At 39.5% G+C, this 15020-nt stretch overlaps 1 protein-coding gene across 1 annotated transcript; it reads left to right on the top strand.

The window, feature by feature from the left end:
• The first annotated feature begins 637 nt into the window (after nt 1–637).
• gpr137c (G protein-coupled receptor 137c) lies at nt 638–13891 on the top strand. The gene is made up of 8 exons (XM_069675425.1): nt 638–1259; nt 7054–7103; nt 7282–7389; nt 7484–7622; nt 9082–9231; nt 10940–11065; nt 11152–11276; nt 11371–13891. The coding sequence occupies exons 1-8, from the start codon at nt 885–887 to the stop codon at nt 11654–11656; spliced, it is 1359 nt and encodes a 452-aa protein (XP_069531526.1). The 5' UTR covers nt 638–884; the 3' UTR covers nt 11657–13891.
• The last annotated feature ends 1129 nt before the right edge of the window (nt 13892–15020 follow it).

Raw genomic sequence — 15020 nt, 5'->3', positions numbered from 1 at the left:
CGGCAGGGTGAGCCAATGATGCGGTGCATTTAAAAAGTGGGCGTGCGGAAGTCTTTCACTTGGGATATATAGCACGAAAATCAATATAACTTAATTTAATCGCCTGTCCGCTCCATATTTTATCTCTTATTATTTTAATTGGTCAATTCCCTCTCTTGTATACCAAGTGATTTTTACATGCAGTTTATGATGCCGTATAATTTTCTCTTTTGGACAGGTTTTCTTTGCTAACACTGTGACACTTGCCAAACTGTAGAGAGAATTATTTCACGACCTAACTGGTTCTTTTATTTTGTTGTTTGTTTGTATTTATTGTTTGTTTACTAAATAATTGCTTAATGTCGTGTTGCATATATTGTGATACAAATAAAGTTGTCAAAAAAAAAGATTTAGCTCGGAAACTGTCTAGAATCTGTGGCTCTAGAGTCAGCTGATACACAAGAAGATGAACCGTGTGTTGAGCCAAGATGGCGGCCTATGAAGCGCTAGTTTCCGCTTTCATTGAGAACAAGGGGGCGGGTCTTAAACTGCATCACAGCTGATCTGGAGGTTTTCCCCCCCTTAAGTTGTTTTTTTGCAGAGAGCAGCTTTGCAGAGATTCACAGGGGGACCTCTCTCTTGTATTCTTTCTCTGTCTTGTTGTTTTTAACCTGGCGCTTTTTTAAAACAAGATCCCAGCTTTTCGTCAACCCAATATCGGATTTTAGCCCCAGCGCAGTTTCATTATGCCACTTCTTTTCAGAATAAACTGCTTTTATGGCACATTTTCACCCGAATACCCTCGTCTTTTTGTCAGCAACGGTGAATTTACCCCAGGTCTGACCCAGTTTTAGTGTTTTTGCCCTTTACAGCCTCCAATGTGCTAGTGCGAGCCGTCAGTGGAGATGTTTTCGGCAGGGGAGGAGGTTAATTCCCATTTGTTTACCTCACTGAAGGAGTCCCATGGAGCTGCAATCTCCCCAACACTGGAGCTCAGTCTAACTACCATCTACACCGTCCTCTACTCTTTCCTGTTTGTTTTCGTCTACCTGCAGCTCTGGCTCATTTTGCACTACGGACATAAACGATTCAGCTACCAGAGTGTGTTTCTGTTTCTGTGTTTGCTGTGGGCAGCGCTGAGGACGACTCTCTTCTCTTTCTACTTTAAAAATGTGATGCAGGCCAACCAGCTGCAGCCTCTGGCCTACTGGCTGCTCTACTGCTGCCCTGTTTGCCTGCAGTTCTTCACATTATGCCTGCTAAACCTCTACTTCACCCAGGTAAGACTGCACTGTCTTTGTGTATGAGAGAGAGAGATGGAGTGCAGGGTTTGTGTGTGACCTGATTTCACAAAACTGCTGACACTGCAATTTTGCTTTTTATTGGCTTCACTTGGTTTCACATTAAAGACACAGTTGAACTCCCATACAAGCCAAATTAGCCTTTATTCTATTCTACTGTACTCCATTGACTCCCATGGGTGCTTGCTGTCCATTCAATGTCTGTCATCCAACGCCCTGTGGCCAAAAGCTCTGCCAGGATGATGACCCAACTCTGGTTAAAAGTGCACTCATTTGAGCAAAAAGAATGAAGCATGATCACAACAATTATTTATGTATTGAAATTGCAGTAAAAAAAACATTAAACAGAAGACCTGCTACTCAAAAACTACAGCTCCCATGAGCCTTTGACAGGGCTTCTTTAGCATAGATTGATCAGATGTGTCTGATAAAATCAAAGCTAAAGCAATTTATTGGTTAATATGTATTTTAAAAAATCGTTGTTGGTTAAACTAGCTTATATTAGCATATCAGAGCATAGCAGCATCATCAGCATAGCAGCATAATCTTAAGTATTAATCAACAGGATGAGGCAGCTGTGTCAAGCAGTGTTTTTTTAAGAAATAACACCTAACTGTAAAGGTATACTCTGACATGGTGCAAACTCATAGTCACGGTGAGGTTGCCCGCTAACCATGATGATACCAGGAAGTTACACCTAGCTAAGAAATAACCTCAACTTCCCCTCCTGTAACACCTCAAATTTGTGTTTTTACAGTCCAGTGTTTGTACAAAATGTTAGCTAGTGAGCTTTAGAGGGGTTAGTAAGTAAGTGGATTTTATTCAACTAAGATTAAGCTAGGCTAGCTGTTTCCCCCTGTTTTTAGTCTGTATGCTTTGCTAAGCTAAGCTTACATTCTCCTGGCTCCAGCTTAATATTTTAGAGACAGAGAAGTAAGTTTAACTAGTTGTAACAGTGTTGTGCAGCAAAGTAACTTTAAACACTAATTTTAGCTTGTTGGGCTTCTGTAATAGCCAATGTTTTTGCTTTGCAACAGGGTCAATGTGCTCACTGTGATAACCATCAGCCTATATGTTATATAGCAGAGCGAGAGGACTGACTTGAAGCAGTTTTTTTGAGTTGCTGTTTGTTTGAAAGCTCTGCAAATTGACTCATGTCCCGGGGATTGGAGTTGTTAGGATCTCCTGGTAAAAGCCTGTCCTGCATTAAGTCCAAGCATACATCGTCGTGTTTTATTCACATGTGGACTAAATTCGAGCAAATGCCCCCGTCAGCGGCCTGTTCTCATCAACTGTGTGTCCATGGCGCGTATGGCACAGAGAGAGAGAGAGGGACACAGTTGGTCAGTCACAGTTGTTTAACACCTGCCCACTCCAAATGTCAGTCTCAGAAAACACCTACACACTTTAGACAACACCACAGTTCAGTCCCTGCTTCAAAGCAAAACACAGTGTGCATCTCGATCACATGTCGGGGTGTGAGGAGAAAGGAAGCTCGTTCAACAGGCCGAGTGGAGATGAGGTAATGAAACCAGCAGTGTCATATGACTGCTGAATAAACATTTACCCCCATTAGCTGATCTGTGACCAGTTTAAGTGTTCAAACTTCACTCCCTTTAAATAAATGTTATTAAGTTGTGATAGTTTGCATTAGGTAGCAGAAATGACGTCAGATGTATAATGGCAACAGTGTTTTTCCATTTCCAATATTCCTATTGGTAGTAAAGGGTTAAAGATATATCTTATTCTATGTGGGGAAACCATGTGACCGGTCAGCTCAGTGAACACATTTTTTCCTGCTTGTGGTTTAACGTCTAGCCAGGTCAGACCTGAGTAATACATCCTACACATGATTTTGTACCACACTTTGACCAGCCTGTTGCAATTTATCATAGGAAGTGAAACACATATTAAAGTTACCTGCTGAAAGTCAGATTGACATTAAAGCTGCTATAATGATTCATTGTTGTGGTTCACTCTCACAGCACTCAGTCAGTTTAATTTCCTTCAGATAATTCAAAGGCTTCTATAAACCCACTTTACACTATGTTTCAACACAAAACACAAGACATGCAAAATTAGCAAAAATGCCACATATTTACTTGAGGCGTTGGAGGAGACCCAAAACTATGTTTAAAGTTCCAAATTTGACAACAAAAAAAACGTATTTCTTACAGCAGTATTTGGCCAAACAATGACAAAAACATTTTGTAGGTGTTTATAATGGTATAAAATTGATGACTCATCCTGCACTTGGAGGCGTATGCTAATTTTGCGGAGCTACGAACTAGCTAGCAGCTATGTGTCCAAAAAACGTATTTCTTCTGGCACTATTTGGCCAAACAATGACAAAAAGTCATTTTGTTGGTGTTTTTAATGGTATATTAGAGTTAGCCATTTCCTAAATAGCATAACGAAGAACTGATGACTCATCCTGCACTTGGAGGCGTATGCTAATTTTGCCGACCTACGAGCTAGCTAGCAGTTATGCATTGTTTTTTTCTGGTAAAGTCTCATATTAAACGCAATTTGCTACTGAAAACACAAACCAATATCACCATTAGGTCAATTCCTGCTTTTAAACGAGACGCATCACTGTTCAGAACGAAATAGCGCTATGCTAGCTGTTTAACAGAACCACTGCATTTAACTACATTTTAATCAATTGGGGGTTAGCTGAATGTACCCTTGCTGTGCTGACTCATCAAAGTTGACATTGGGACTAATGATTATTTTTATCATTGTTTCAACATGACTCATTAATAATGACTTATTTTAGCCAACCAGCAGCCAAACCACAAAGATATTCTGTTTCCAACCATATTTGACAAAGTAAGGCATCAAATTTTTAAATTCTAAGGCTGAAAGCAGAGAACATGTGGCATTACTGAAGTTATCTTTCCAGATATAAATAGCAGCTTAATATTCATGCGCTCAAAGTGCATAATGTATCATAGCTCACATTCAGTCTCAAGAAACTACCGAAGAGCTTGCTAGCTGCTTGAACCCAGGTGATTTGTCTTCTAACATATTCATATCTCAGTATGATTAATAATTTGTTCAGCCCATGTAGTAACACCGTTCCTGCATTAGCGCCTCACCGCCGAACACCCTGTTTAAAAGTCAGTGAGCAGAGAAGTGATATAACATCATGCCACCGTGACACGGTCAGCTGCCTGACATGCATGTGTGGAAATTCTTGTGTGTAGTGTTTTTTTCTGATGAGTCAGGCATGTGTCATGACCCGTGATTTACTTCCTCTTTATGACATTTTAACTCCTTCTTCTTAGAGACAATGACAATGCAAATAACCCAAATATTTTAATGCTCTTTTCCTCACTTGTAAAGCTCAATCTGTTGTGGAAGACAAAATATTGATTTTGCGACATTTGACATATAATGATGATAAAGTATGTAATCTGTCAGCGTTTTTGTTGGCTAGTTGGTTACAAATTACCTCCTCATGGCCTACATTCCTACACAAAAGGCTGTATACGTGCGTGTGTGTGTGTAGCTGTGTGTATTTAAACTCAATGTTGACAATGTTGAGCAATTCTCAAGACCTTTGTCGCCATGAAAGCTCTGAATATTTACAAAGAATACTTATCATTATTATGAATCAGACTTTGACAGATCACAGACTTTGATAGTGTTGTTTGTGTCCTCATGTTTGTTCGTCTACATTTTTCAAAAACAAAAAGTCATTCCAGGAAGCGAGTGAACCACATCGATTGAGGCCAACGTCCCAGCTTTTGCACACTCAAATATGACTTGTGTGCAGTCTGATCGTGTTCAAGGACGCTGCTCGCTGCTGAGAACGTTTTGGCACCAAGCTGTCAGCGGTTTTCTGTTTGGCTTTTTACACATAGTCAAACATTTCAATTTAAACTGTATAATTACATAAAGGCTCATTGGCATAATGCAACATTAGCTTCCTGCTAGTGTCCCTCTCTTATCTACATTGGGTAAAAAATATGAAACGATAAACATTTGATTAGCAGTTAATATTTTGCTATACTTATCCATCAATGCTGTTCCTTCAAATGCTCTTATTGTACTGGAGTCAAGCTACGGACACACACACACTTTTTACTAAAGCCATAATTGTTATTGTCACATGCACAGCTAACTTTTTATTTTAAGAGCTTATGGAGTAAAACACCTTGTGAACTTGAGAGGTCAAACCAGGAAGTCCACTAAGGTGATACTGCCGTGTAGCAACTCAATTAGCAGGATTGCTTTATCACAAAGGCTTCTTTGTAACACTTTGATGGAGTGCATACACCTGTCAGATATTTGGTTTCTTTTCTATCAATTTAAGCAATTGAATTGCCCCAAAATGTCATGCTTGGTGTGATTACTAATGACAACAGTTTATTACAGGTCTAACCTAATTGCACCATTGGGGTAACTTAGCAGTGCTCCAGTACAATCAGAGCCATTGAAGGTATGGCTACAATAAAGAATCAATATAAGAATGTAAAAAAAGTTATGAAGTTATAAAAAGGTATGTTGTTACGATTATTACACCCAATCCAAATTGTAGACATGACACTAGAATGAAACTAATGTTGTATTACACATAACGTGGCAGTGACAGTTACTCCTTCAAGCAAACAAATGCAGTTTCAATTAAATTGTAAAAACAACAAGGTTACCAAAAGTGCTGCACAACAGATAAAAACAGTAAATAAGTAAATTTCAAATGTTAAAATAAATATATTAGAAAGTTAAAAAAAACAAACACACAAATAAAAGCATATAAAAGCACTAAGAAATACATAAAACACAAAACAACAACCAATGATTTAGAAACAATAAAAAACAAACACAACCACAAACAAACAAACAAAAACAAATAGCCTGCTGACAGCTTTGTGCCAAAATGTTCTCAGTAGCGACAAGTGACCTTTAATAACATCAAACTGTCCACAAGTCCAATGTAAGTGTACAAACGTTGGGACACTGGCCTCGACTGATGTGCTTCACTCTCTTCATGTAATGACTTTTTGAAAAGAAATTAAAGAGAAACATACAATACTATAAGTGTTTTGTATACTAGCCTCAGTCTATTATAACCTTATTTTATTGCACTTTTCTGCTTACCTGTAATAACATATAAACATATAATGAATAATATTATGTATAATGTTAAATATAATTTATACTTTGAGTTTTACAAACGTTTGTATTTTAAGCTCAGCCAAAAAAAATTATTGCTCACTAATTAACTGTGATAAACTCATAAGCTCATTATCGCATGTGCAGTTAATAATTATAAGCATGAAAGCTTTGCCCTTTTGTTTGTCTTGTATTGTATTAGTGGAGGCAGATGGCAACATGAGTCTGGTTCTGCACTTCTAAGTGCTACTCATGGTGATTCATGTTGGGCCTCTCTTTAAATAACAAAGATTCGGTCTAGACCTGCTCTTTTTGTGTCTCGAGATAACTCTGGTTATGATTTGGCACTATACAAAGATTGATTGATATTGTTTGAATGGATGCAGCATAAATGTAAATAACACTAGAATCTCCGCACGCTGTGTGAAGTTCACACTCCTCTCCTAAAAGATACCACCTTGCCTCACCTTTGCCCTCCTTTCCTTCTATCTTATCTATCATATTTGTTCTTTTTTTGGTGGACCTAATTTTCTCCCGCCTTGTTAGAATATCATTAAAAGACAAAATGTTAAATATATTTTAATAGGATTATAAGTAAAGCATTATAATATGTTTTATATTAATTGCTGTACCTGTAACCTGTTTTTTTCAGGTGATGTTTAAGGCTAAAGCCAAGTATTCCCCAGAGCTCACCAAATATAAGTAAGTTTGTGTCTCTTTGTATGTTTATTTTCAGAATGTGGTTGTAAGATTTCTTTCTTTTACTTCCTTCTCCCTCACACAGTTGGTTTGCAGCATCAACACCATTAATTTTAATTAGTTGTTTACTGAATAAAATCACACTTTTTCACCCGTATATCCCTCTCTTTCCGCTCTCCAGGGTTCCTCTGCGTTTGTTCTTCCTGTGCGTCAGCATATTTTTCCTGGTGGTAAATTTAACATGCGCATTGTTAGTGCAAGGAGCTCTGGAGCGCTCTGAATCCCCAAGGTAAACACGATGAATAGAACATTTTCTTTTTTACATGTTAATGTCACATTTAGCCTGTGTACTTGTCTTGAGTTCATCACCTTTACGTCTGCAGTGATGGGGGTATCAGACATGCAGTCCTGGCCCGGGTCTTGATCAACGACAGTCTGTTTGTCCTGTGTGCCATCTCTCTGGCTGTCTGCATCTTTAAGATCGCCAAGATGTCCTCTGCCAATGTTTATCTTGAATCTAAGGTAGGAATAACATCATGCATGTCATGCTAATTTGTATTGTACTCAGGCAAATGCACTGCTGCTTTGTTGTAAATTGAAGCAAAGCAAAATAAATTTTTGTAGAAAAATGTCTCAGTATTTCAAAAGTCAAGGTCTCCAAAAAATCGCTACCAACACCTTGGTATTCACGAAACTTAGCTAGCCTATTGTATAAAGGGGGGTTCTATAGCACGAAGAAAACACAATGCTACAGCATCACAATAGCTAATAAAAGGACATATAAATATATAGAAGTATTTCGAAGTGTATAAAAACTTACTGCAACCATGTAAAATTACTGTTGGGAGTTAAAATTGTGAAAAGCTCTCCTTTATTTTCTAAAACTTCTTTACTACAGTTCTTACAAGCTAGCTAATGGAACACAGAGATTCCAGTGAGAAATGGAAGCTAGCATCATCTCTGCTGCTAGCTTCAACTACACAAAGTTAGCCCTCGCAGGAAAATTGTGAGAAGCTCTCCTTTATTTTCTAAAACTTCTTTACTACACTTCTTACAAGCTAGCTAACACAACACAGAGATTCCAGTGAGCAATGGCAGCTAGTAGCAGTGATGAAGCTAGCTTAAACGACACTAAGTTAGCTCTTGAAGGTAGTTAGAAATAAACTGTGAATGGCTACCAGACCATTACCACAAAACACAAGTATAAAGTACAGAAAAGCCTCTTACACAAGTATCATTAGCATAAAAAAAGACTGTTAGCGTGTATAAAATTCCTGCTGCCAAAGACCACAACACAGTCATTCTGGATATTATTAGCCTTAGCATGAAATGACACTAAAACATTAAAATGCACTGTATCAATACAGGATTTGTAGCACATTTTGTAGCACGCTGAAACTCAAACAGTATATCAATCTGACTAACAAAGCATTAATCTAGCCATAATTTACAACATTTTTTGTGCCAAACTATCCACCACTTAAATAAAATTCAGAGCTTTAACCAGATAGCTAGATGCTACAAGCTAACGTTGCATTCTGAGGCGAAATGGAGCTTTCTGTCTTGGGATGTCCCGCACTTTTCACATGTTACCTTTGTGAGTCATGCAGGTAGTAGCGCAAAAACTCATCTTAATTATCCCATAATCTCTCAGTCATTGTGGTTCATATATGTGCACATATACAATCACAATAACAGGGCTTGGTAGCCCTCTGATTAGCCCTTGTGTCGATAATTTTCAAACCACATCCAGCACTACCGGCAGTTTTGCTGACTCATGATTGTTACCACCGTGCAGACATGAGCAGATGCTAAAATTTACTTGATTGCTGACTTTAAGTCTGTCATTTCGGTCAAGGAGAGGGCCTCAGTCGTATTAGTGGATCAAATCTGTGGCCCACATCCGACAGTCAATTACAGGCCAGTAGCCGACTGATACATGAGCGTGAGCTTGTAATAAGCACAGTAACTCTTCCCCCAGGGTACATCAGTGTGCCAAGCGACAGCTATTGGAGCCGTGGTGATTCTGCTGTACACATCCAGAGCCTGTTACAACCTGGTGGTGGTGGCCATGTCACCGCAGGACAGACCCAGTCCCTTCAACTACGGCTGGTACAGCGTTTCAGATCAGGTACTGCGCCGAGTGTCTTCAATTATTGACGGAAATAAAGCTTTGATTTAGTGTGCGTGTGTGCGTGTGTGTGTGTGTGTGCGGACAATCCATCTTAGGAGATTTGGGGAAGCAATGCTTAGTGGGGTAAAGGGCTTTGTTTGGCTATAAATAACCCTGTGTGTGTGTGGGTGAGTGTCTGTGTGTCCTGACCTACATCAGGGCTCAGGCCTTGGGATGAACAGCCTGATTTAAAGGGTTCCATCCTGTGTGTTTGTGTGCATGTGTTGGACATGATACACACCCACAAACATCTACATAATCTGACATTACAAATTATTCCTTTAATCTGTCTGAATACCAGCTGTCAGTCGGAAATCCCAGCATTATTCTGTCCCCTCCCTGACCCAGTGTGTTCCAAGATTTGTACCCACATTAATGCAGTATACAACATTGCATGCACTTTTCACCTTGTGCATCATTAGACAGTTGTTTTGAAATGATAATGATGTTTTGCACTTGAATTTACCATAATCTTATGTAACGCTACATCACAGGCCAAAGTCTTCAATAAAACAACAGCCTCAGCTTGTGCACTGCCAAACCACAATTAGTTTAATCAACAATGTCTGATACTGACTAAAAGGGAAAAAAGGTTGACATTTGCAAAATACACTTATTCACTTTCTTACCAAGAGTTAGTTGAGAAGATTGAATCGACTCTTCGACAATGAGAGTGGTATGACATTCTGATTACAAAGGTACGCTGGGTTATGTACGCTCACAAGTTGAAAAGGCACAACAGCAAGAATATGATGTAAAATAGTTCCCTTTACACTCGGTACAACACATAAGTATGGGCACTGCGTCCTCGTGAGACCAACTTGAAGAAGCTTCATCAAAACACCTGTAACGAATACAAATTTTGAGGGCTAAAAAATATCAATGAAAATTGAGTAATACCACTTTAAATGTAGTCAAAAGTAAGGCAGCTCATCCTGACAGTAAGGGAAGTCTAGCTTTCCCCTGGGACTACAAAAGACCCTGCTTGGTCTCTGCTCCTCAATCTTTTTGCACTTTACCTCGCAACACCTGATTTCTGTAGGACCCTTGATAGTGATTTACCTGCCTGTCTGTAGGTGAGCTAGCTTCCTGTCTAAGGCGCAGCTACCAAGGTTCTTGCTTGTTTAGCTCGCTAACTAGCTGCTTGCCACGTTTAGCCCAGCTAACATACACCTGTTAAGCAAGCTAATGAGTTGTTTAGCAAGCTAACGTGTGGTTTAGCAAGCTAACTGGTAAAGCTGAATGGCACCTGAAAGAAAAGCTGTTTCGGCAAAGCTAGCAAAGGTGTGAAGGCGAAATATGGTCTGTGCCCCATCGCCTGCGGGTTTTCCCTTTCCGAGACAGATACCGACAACCCTTAATTTTAAATGTTAATGTAAAAAAATATCAGCTGTCGACTTGCGGCTGTAGCAACAAACGCAACCATGCTCTGGTTTATCCTTGTTTGCTATATAAGCGATTAAAACATGGCAGCAATACAGCTGAAAAGTTAGTGATGTAAAAGTGCAACAAAATACCACCAGAATCAGGAAAATGTGTTCTAATGCTTATTTTAAATGTTCCTCTGTCTTTTTGCTGAATTGAACTTCTTTCCATTTGTAGCACAAATCACACTACCACTGTTTGGAAATGAATATATGATACAGGGTGTTTGTGTGCGCTACAGGCTGACGTGCAGGAGATCAGCGGTGAAGCCTACATCGTGTTCGGGATCATTCTGTTCTTCTGGGAGCTGCTGCCAACCAGCCTAGTGGTGGTTTTCTTCAGGGTACAGAAACCCAACCAAAACCTGGTAAGTTTACCCGTTAAAACTACAAATGCCAGCTATTATCTGTAAACTTTCAGAGCTGTAAATATGAACATCTCTGTATCTATCAGGCTCCAGGAGGGATGATCAACAGCCACAGTTTCAGCTCTAGAGCTTATTTCTTTGACAATCCTCGGCGGTACGATAGTGATGACGACCTGTCCAGAGGGATTAATAGTCGGGCTGACCGGGCCAGGTGAGCACACACGAGTGAATTTCTTTATATTGGAAAATCAATACCCTGACTGATAAAATGACCTGTGATTGATCCCATCCGTCTGTTCTTTTAGTCTCCTCTCCACTACTCCCCAGTTGGGTACGTCTAGTTGGTACGGTTCCATCCAACGCAACGGGACTCTGACCGCGGGCGTTGCGTCCGCCCATCAGCCGGCATCCTCCACAGCCCCGCTCCTCTTCGCCTACGGAAACATCCAGACTCACCCTCACCACCATCACAACTACTACTCCACCCCGCAGAACAACAACTACCACCACCATCACCACAGTAACTTCTATTCCACGCCACAGAATTATTACTGCGGGTCACAAACGTATTTCTGCACCCCACAAAATTAAAATGGGGCCTTTGTAGAGAAAGACTGACTAATAGCTAACAATTTCCCGTCACCATTTTGCTTCCCCAGATACATCAAAGCTGGTATTTTTGAGTGATATTCTGAAGCGTTGCTCGGGACCAAGTTGGGCTAAGAAATTTGTCCAGCAACTTTTTCTTAATAAAAGTGGCAACAACAACTAGGTAGTTGTTGATATAGGACTAACTGCTTTTGTTGGACAATCTTGTCTTTAAATTGCGTGTATGGACCAGAATGAAAGCTAGCGCAGGCTATGGACAATAGTGTTAGCACTCATGGCTAATACAGCTAAAAGTTCAGAGACCAAACATTTTCTGGTAAAGATGTGGTCAGGTGAACAGGTATCATTTCTAAGACTGAAATAACGACTAGGTAATCATTGCTTTTAACACCCTCGCCCCCATTCCTTGTAAATTTCATCCAGTCGTGCTTCTACGGAACATATAATAGCCTACCGCTCAGACAGAAGCCATGTAGCGGGCCTGTTAAGCTAACCTGGCTAATGCCGTACCTGTAAGGTTCTGAAGAATCACTCAGTGAACTATTATTTGGGTTATGGAATCGGTTGGCTGTTTTTAAAGGGCACACATAGAATACAATCAATTTAATTAGCATAAAGAAAGGTAATTCAGGCTGGAGAAGAACAGTGAAGGATGCTAGGCTACTAGCTTGATTCTCAACTTTCAAAAATGCTTTTCTGATGTTGAAAACCAAATGCATCTACAAGGGATTATTCATGGTGTGTCTGGTGTTTTAGGTCTGCTTATGTGTGACAGGAATTAGCTGTTGCTAATTTGCCATTGGCTGTGTTGTAGCAATGAGAGCTAGCTTAGAGTCAATGCTTAACAGCTAGCTTAACTCAAGTCAGTAACTTAGAACATTCATGAAGAAAAAAAACGAACTTCCATCCGTTAAAGACTTGATATTATCTAGTTTGTGGCATTTCTTTCAAACAGTGATTGTTCATTTTAGTTCCACAGAAATAGAACGTTGTAGAAACACTGTTAGCAAGCTAGCTTCAGACATTAGCCCTGCCAGCTCAGTCCCACTTTACTGGAGTCTTGTTTACGCGTTAGATAAGCTTTTTACAGCATTCATAACTAACTGTAATGAAACTGAACTGGTCAATTAATGTCTCAAATATCATCCATATAAACTGCTTACAACCGCAAAATATATGTGAAGTTAATATGTAGCTGCCATATGGGTGTTATTGTTAATCTCAGTAGTAATTTACAATCACCGTTGAAGTAGAAATCAGCTTAGGATTGTGTGTTAATAAGGGGAAACTGTCTCTATTTTTGACCAAAAAACTTTGATGTAATCGGATCCTTCGTGACCTGTGAGGCAACAATTTGCACTTAAAGACCTTCAGAGAAAAAAAAGGCGTCAGGCCTGAATGTAGGATTTAATCTCCTACTTGTTTTATGTATTTTCTTCAATCATCGTCTGTATTCTATTTATCCTTTGAGAAAGGAAATATCAATGTGCCATCACATGTTGTCATATCTAATTGTTTCATTCCTTAAGGAGAATATTTTTGCACAAGAAATGTTGAAATGATGCGTGTTTTTAATTGTCTCAGTCAATTCCTAATCCATGTGTGTGAAGTGAGTCTGTGTGTGTGTGACTTTAGATTTTTGTTTGGAAGTTTAATATGCTTTTATACATGTTTTTACATTGATTTTTATTGTTTAACAGATTTTATATTTTATTTTTATCTATTTTCATCTCTCACATGGTTACTCATAAGCTTAGCTGAATCTCATGACAGACCGCAGACTGCACCTATGTGTTCTTGTATAACATGGTACTTTAACACATTTCCACTGTCATGAAATCCAGTCTGTAAATGATGATGTAAAGAAAAAAAAATGCAGTGCTTGTATCAACAAGTTTCACAGGATACGTTGAAAACAATGTTGGGAATTACGATGTCATTGTTGGGTTCATATATTCACCTATTCCAGAAACATTTGCAGTGCATGCTGCTGCATCACAGTGCAAGACCTGCGTGTCATATCTTCTTTCCAAGGTGATATTATTTGTGTAAAAATGTTCAATCTGCGATCAAACAGCAGATATATTTGTTTCATGTTATGGATTGTTTTATCCGTGGCCATACTGAATGTAACCTATCGTGCGACAGATCACTAACGATGTATGCAAGAAAAGCACTACCATGTTTAAATAAAGGCCTACTGCACTGTTTTTAAAACCAAGGTGAAGCAGAGTTTGTCAGTCGAAACAGATCATATGTTGAACCCAAAATGTTTAACTTTAAAGTCTTGCATTAAACATTAAAGCTCCTCTGAGGAACTTTCGGTTTGTGTTGATTTTGGCGCCCCCTGTGGACAAAGCCGTACCTCTTATCTCTTTGCTGATTTTGTCCTGAACATGCTTAAGTGGTGGTTTTTAACAAAAAAAATCATCCTGCTTTCTTTAACAGTCATGTATCACTCACTTTAAATTCTTGCCCTGGAAAATGTAAACAAAGGCAGCGTGCAGTTAGTCACAAAAAACTCCTCACAGCAGCTTTAAACAGAGGATAGTTTCAACCCACTTCAACTTTGGCAATTTTGCTCCATAGGCAGGTACATTAATTTTAGGTATGGCAAGTCTTTCCGTTTGCAGTACGCTTGTAGTCTGAGTAACATTGGCCAATCATGTATCAGCAGGCTGCCGCGTTTCCTGGGAAAAGCTGTGCAAAAAGCAGGCGGAACGTAATCCACCGTAATGACATCAACTATTTACCATATTCGAAATTCGCTTCAGTTTTGATCTGAACACACGGTCGCTTCTCAAGTTGCTAACTGGACTGCTGAGCAGGGAACAGGAAGTCTTGACAGTCTGGCTGAACCGGACACACCCGGCATGTTCACCGTTGTCCCCAGAGGCGACTCAGACAATTGATTGCAGTATGTAATAAGTACCATCACCATTATTGAGTTATTGGTAGCTGTTATGCAACCATACTATGTACCAAGAGAATTCAGCCATATCATAACAACACTGGTGTACATCCGACCCAAGGCAGCAGCTAAAGTTCCATGCGAAGTTCTCCATGAAGTAGTTGCCAGGATACAGACTGAACATCCTGAGGCACTTTTAATAATATCAGGAGACTTCAATCATGTGAAGAAGGTTGAGGCCATTCTAAACAACGCGGATCATCCGCTTCATAACACCTAGATGGACCAAAGAAACAACGGCGGTGACAGCTCCTCTCTCTTCGCTGCAGGACGGAGAGATATAGAAGACTTTTTAATTCTTCAGTAATGGTAGACAAGTGCATTTCAGTTATTGTTATTGTTATTACATAAGCAAATTAAATCACTTTGTCCGTC

Source organism: Semicossyphus pulcher, unplaced genomic scaffold, assembly GCF_022749685.1.
Source record: "Semicossyphus pulcher isolate SPU_LCO1_2020_fin unplaced genomic scaffold, fSemPul1.0.p SCAF_24, whole genome shotgun sequence".
NCBI classification, from domain to species: domain Eukaryota; kingdom Metazoa; phylum Chordata; class Actinopteri; order Labriformes; family Labridae; genus Semicossyphus; species Semicossyphus pulcher.
Note: the sequence above shows the minus strand (reverse complement) of the source record. Positions and strands in the feature narration are given on the sequence as shown.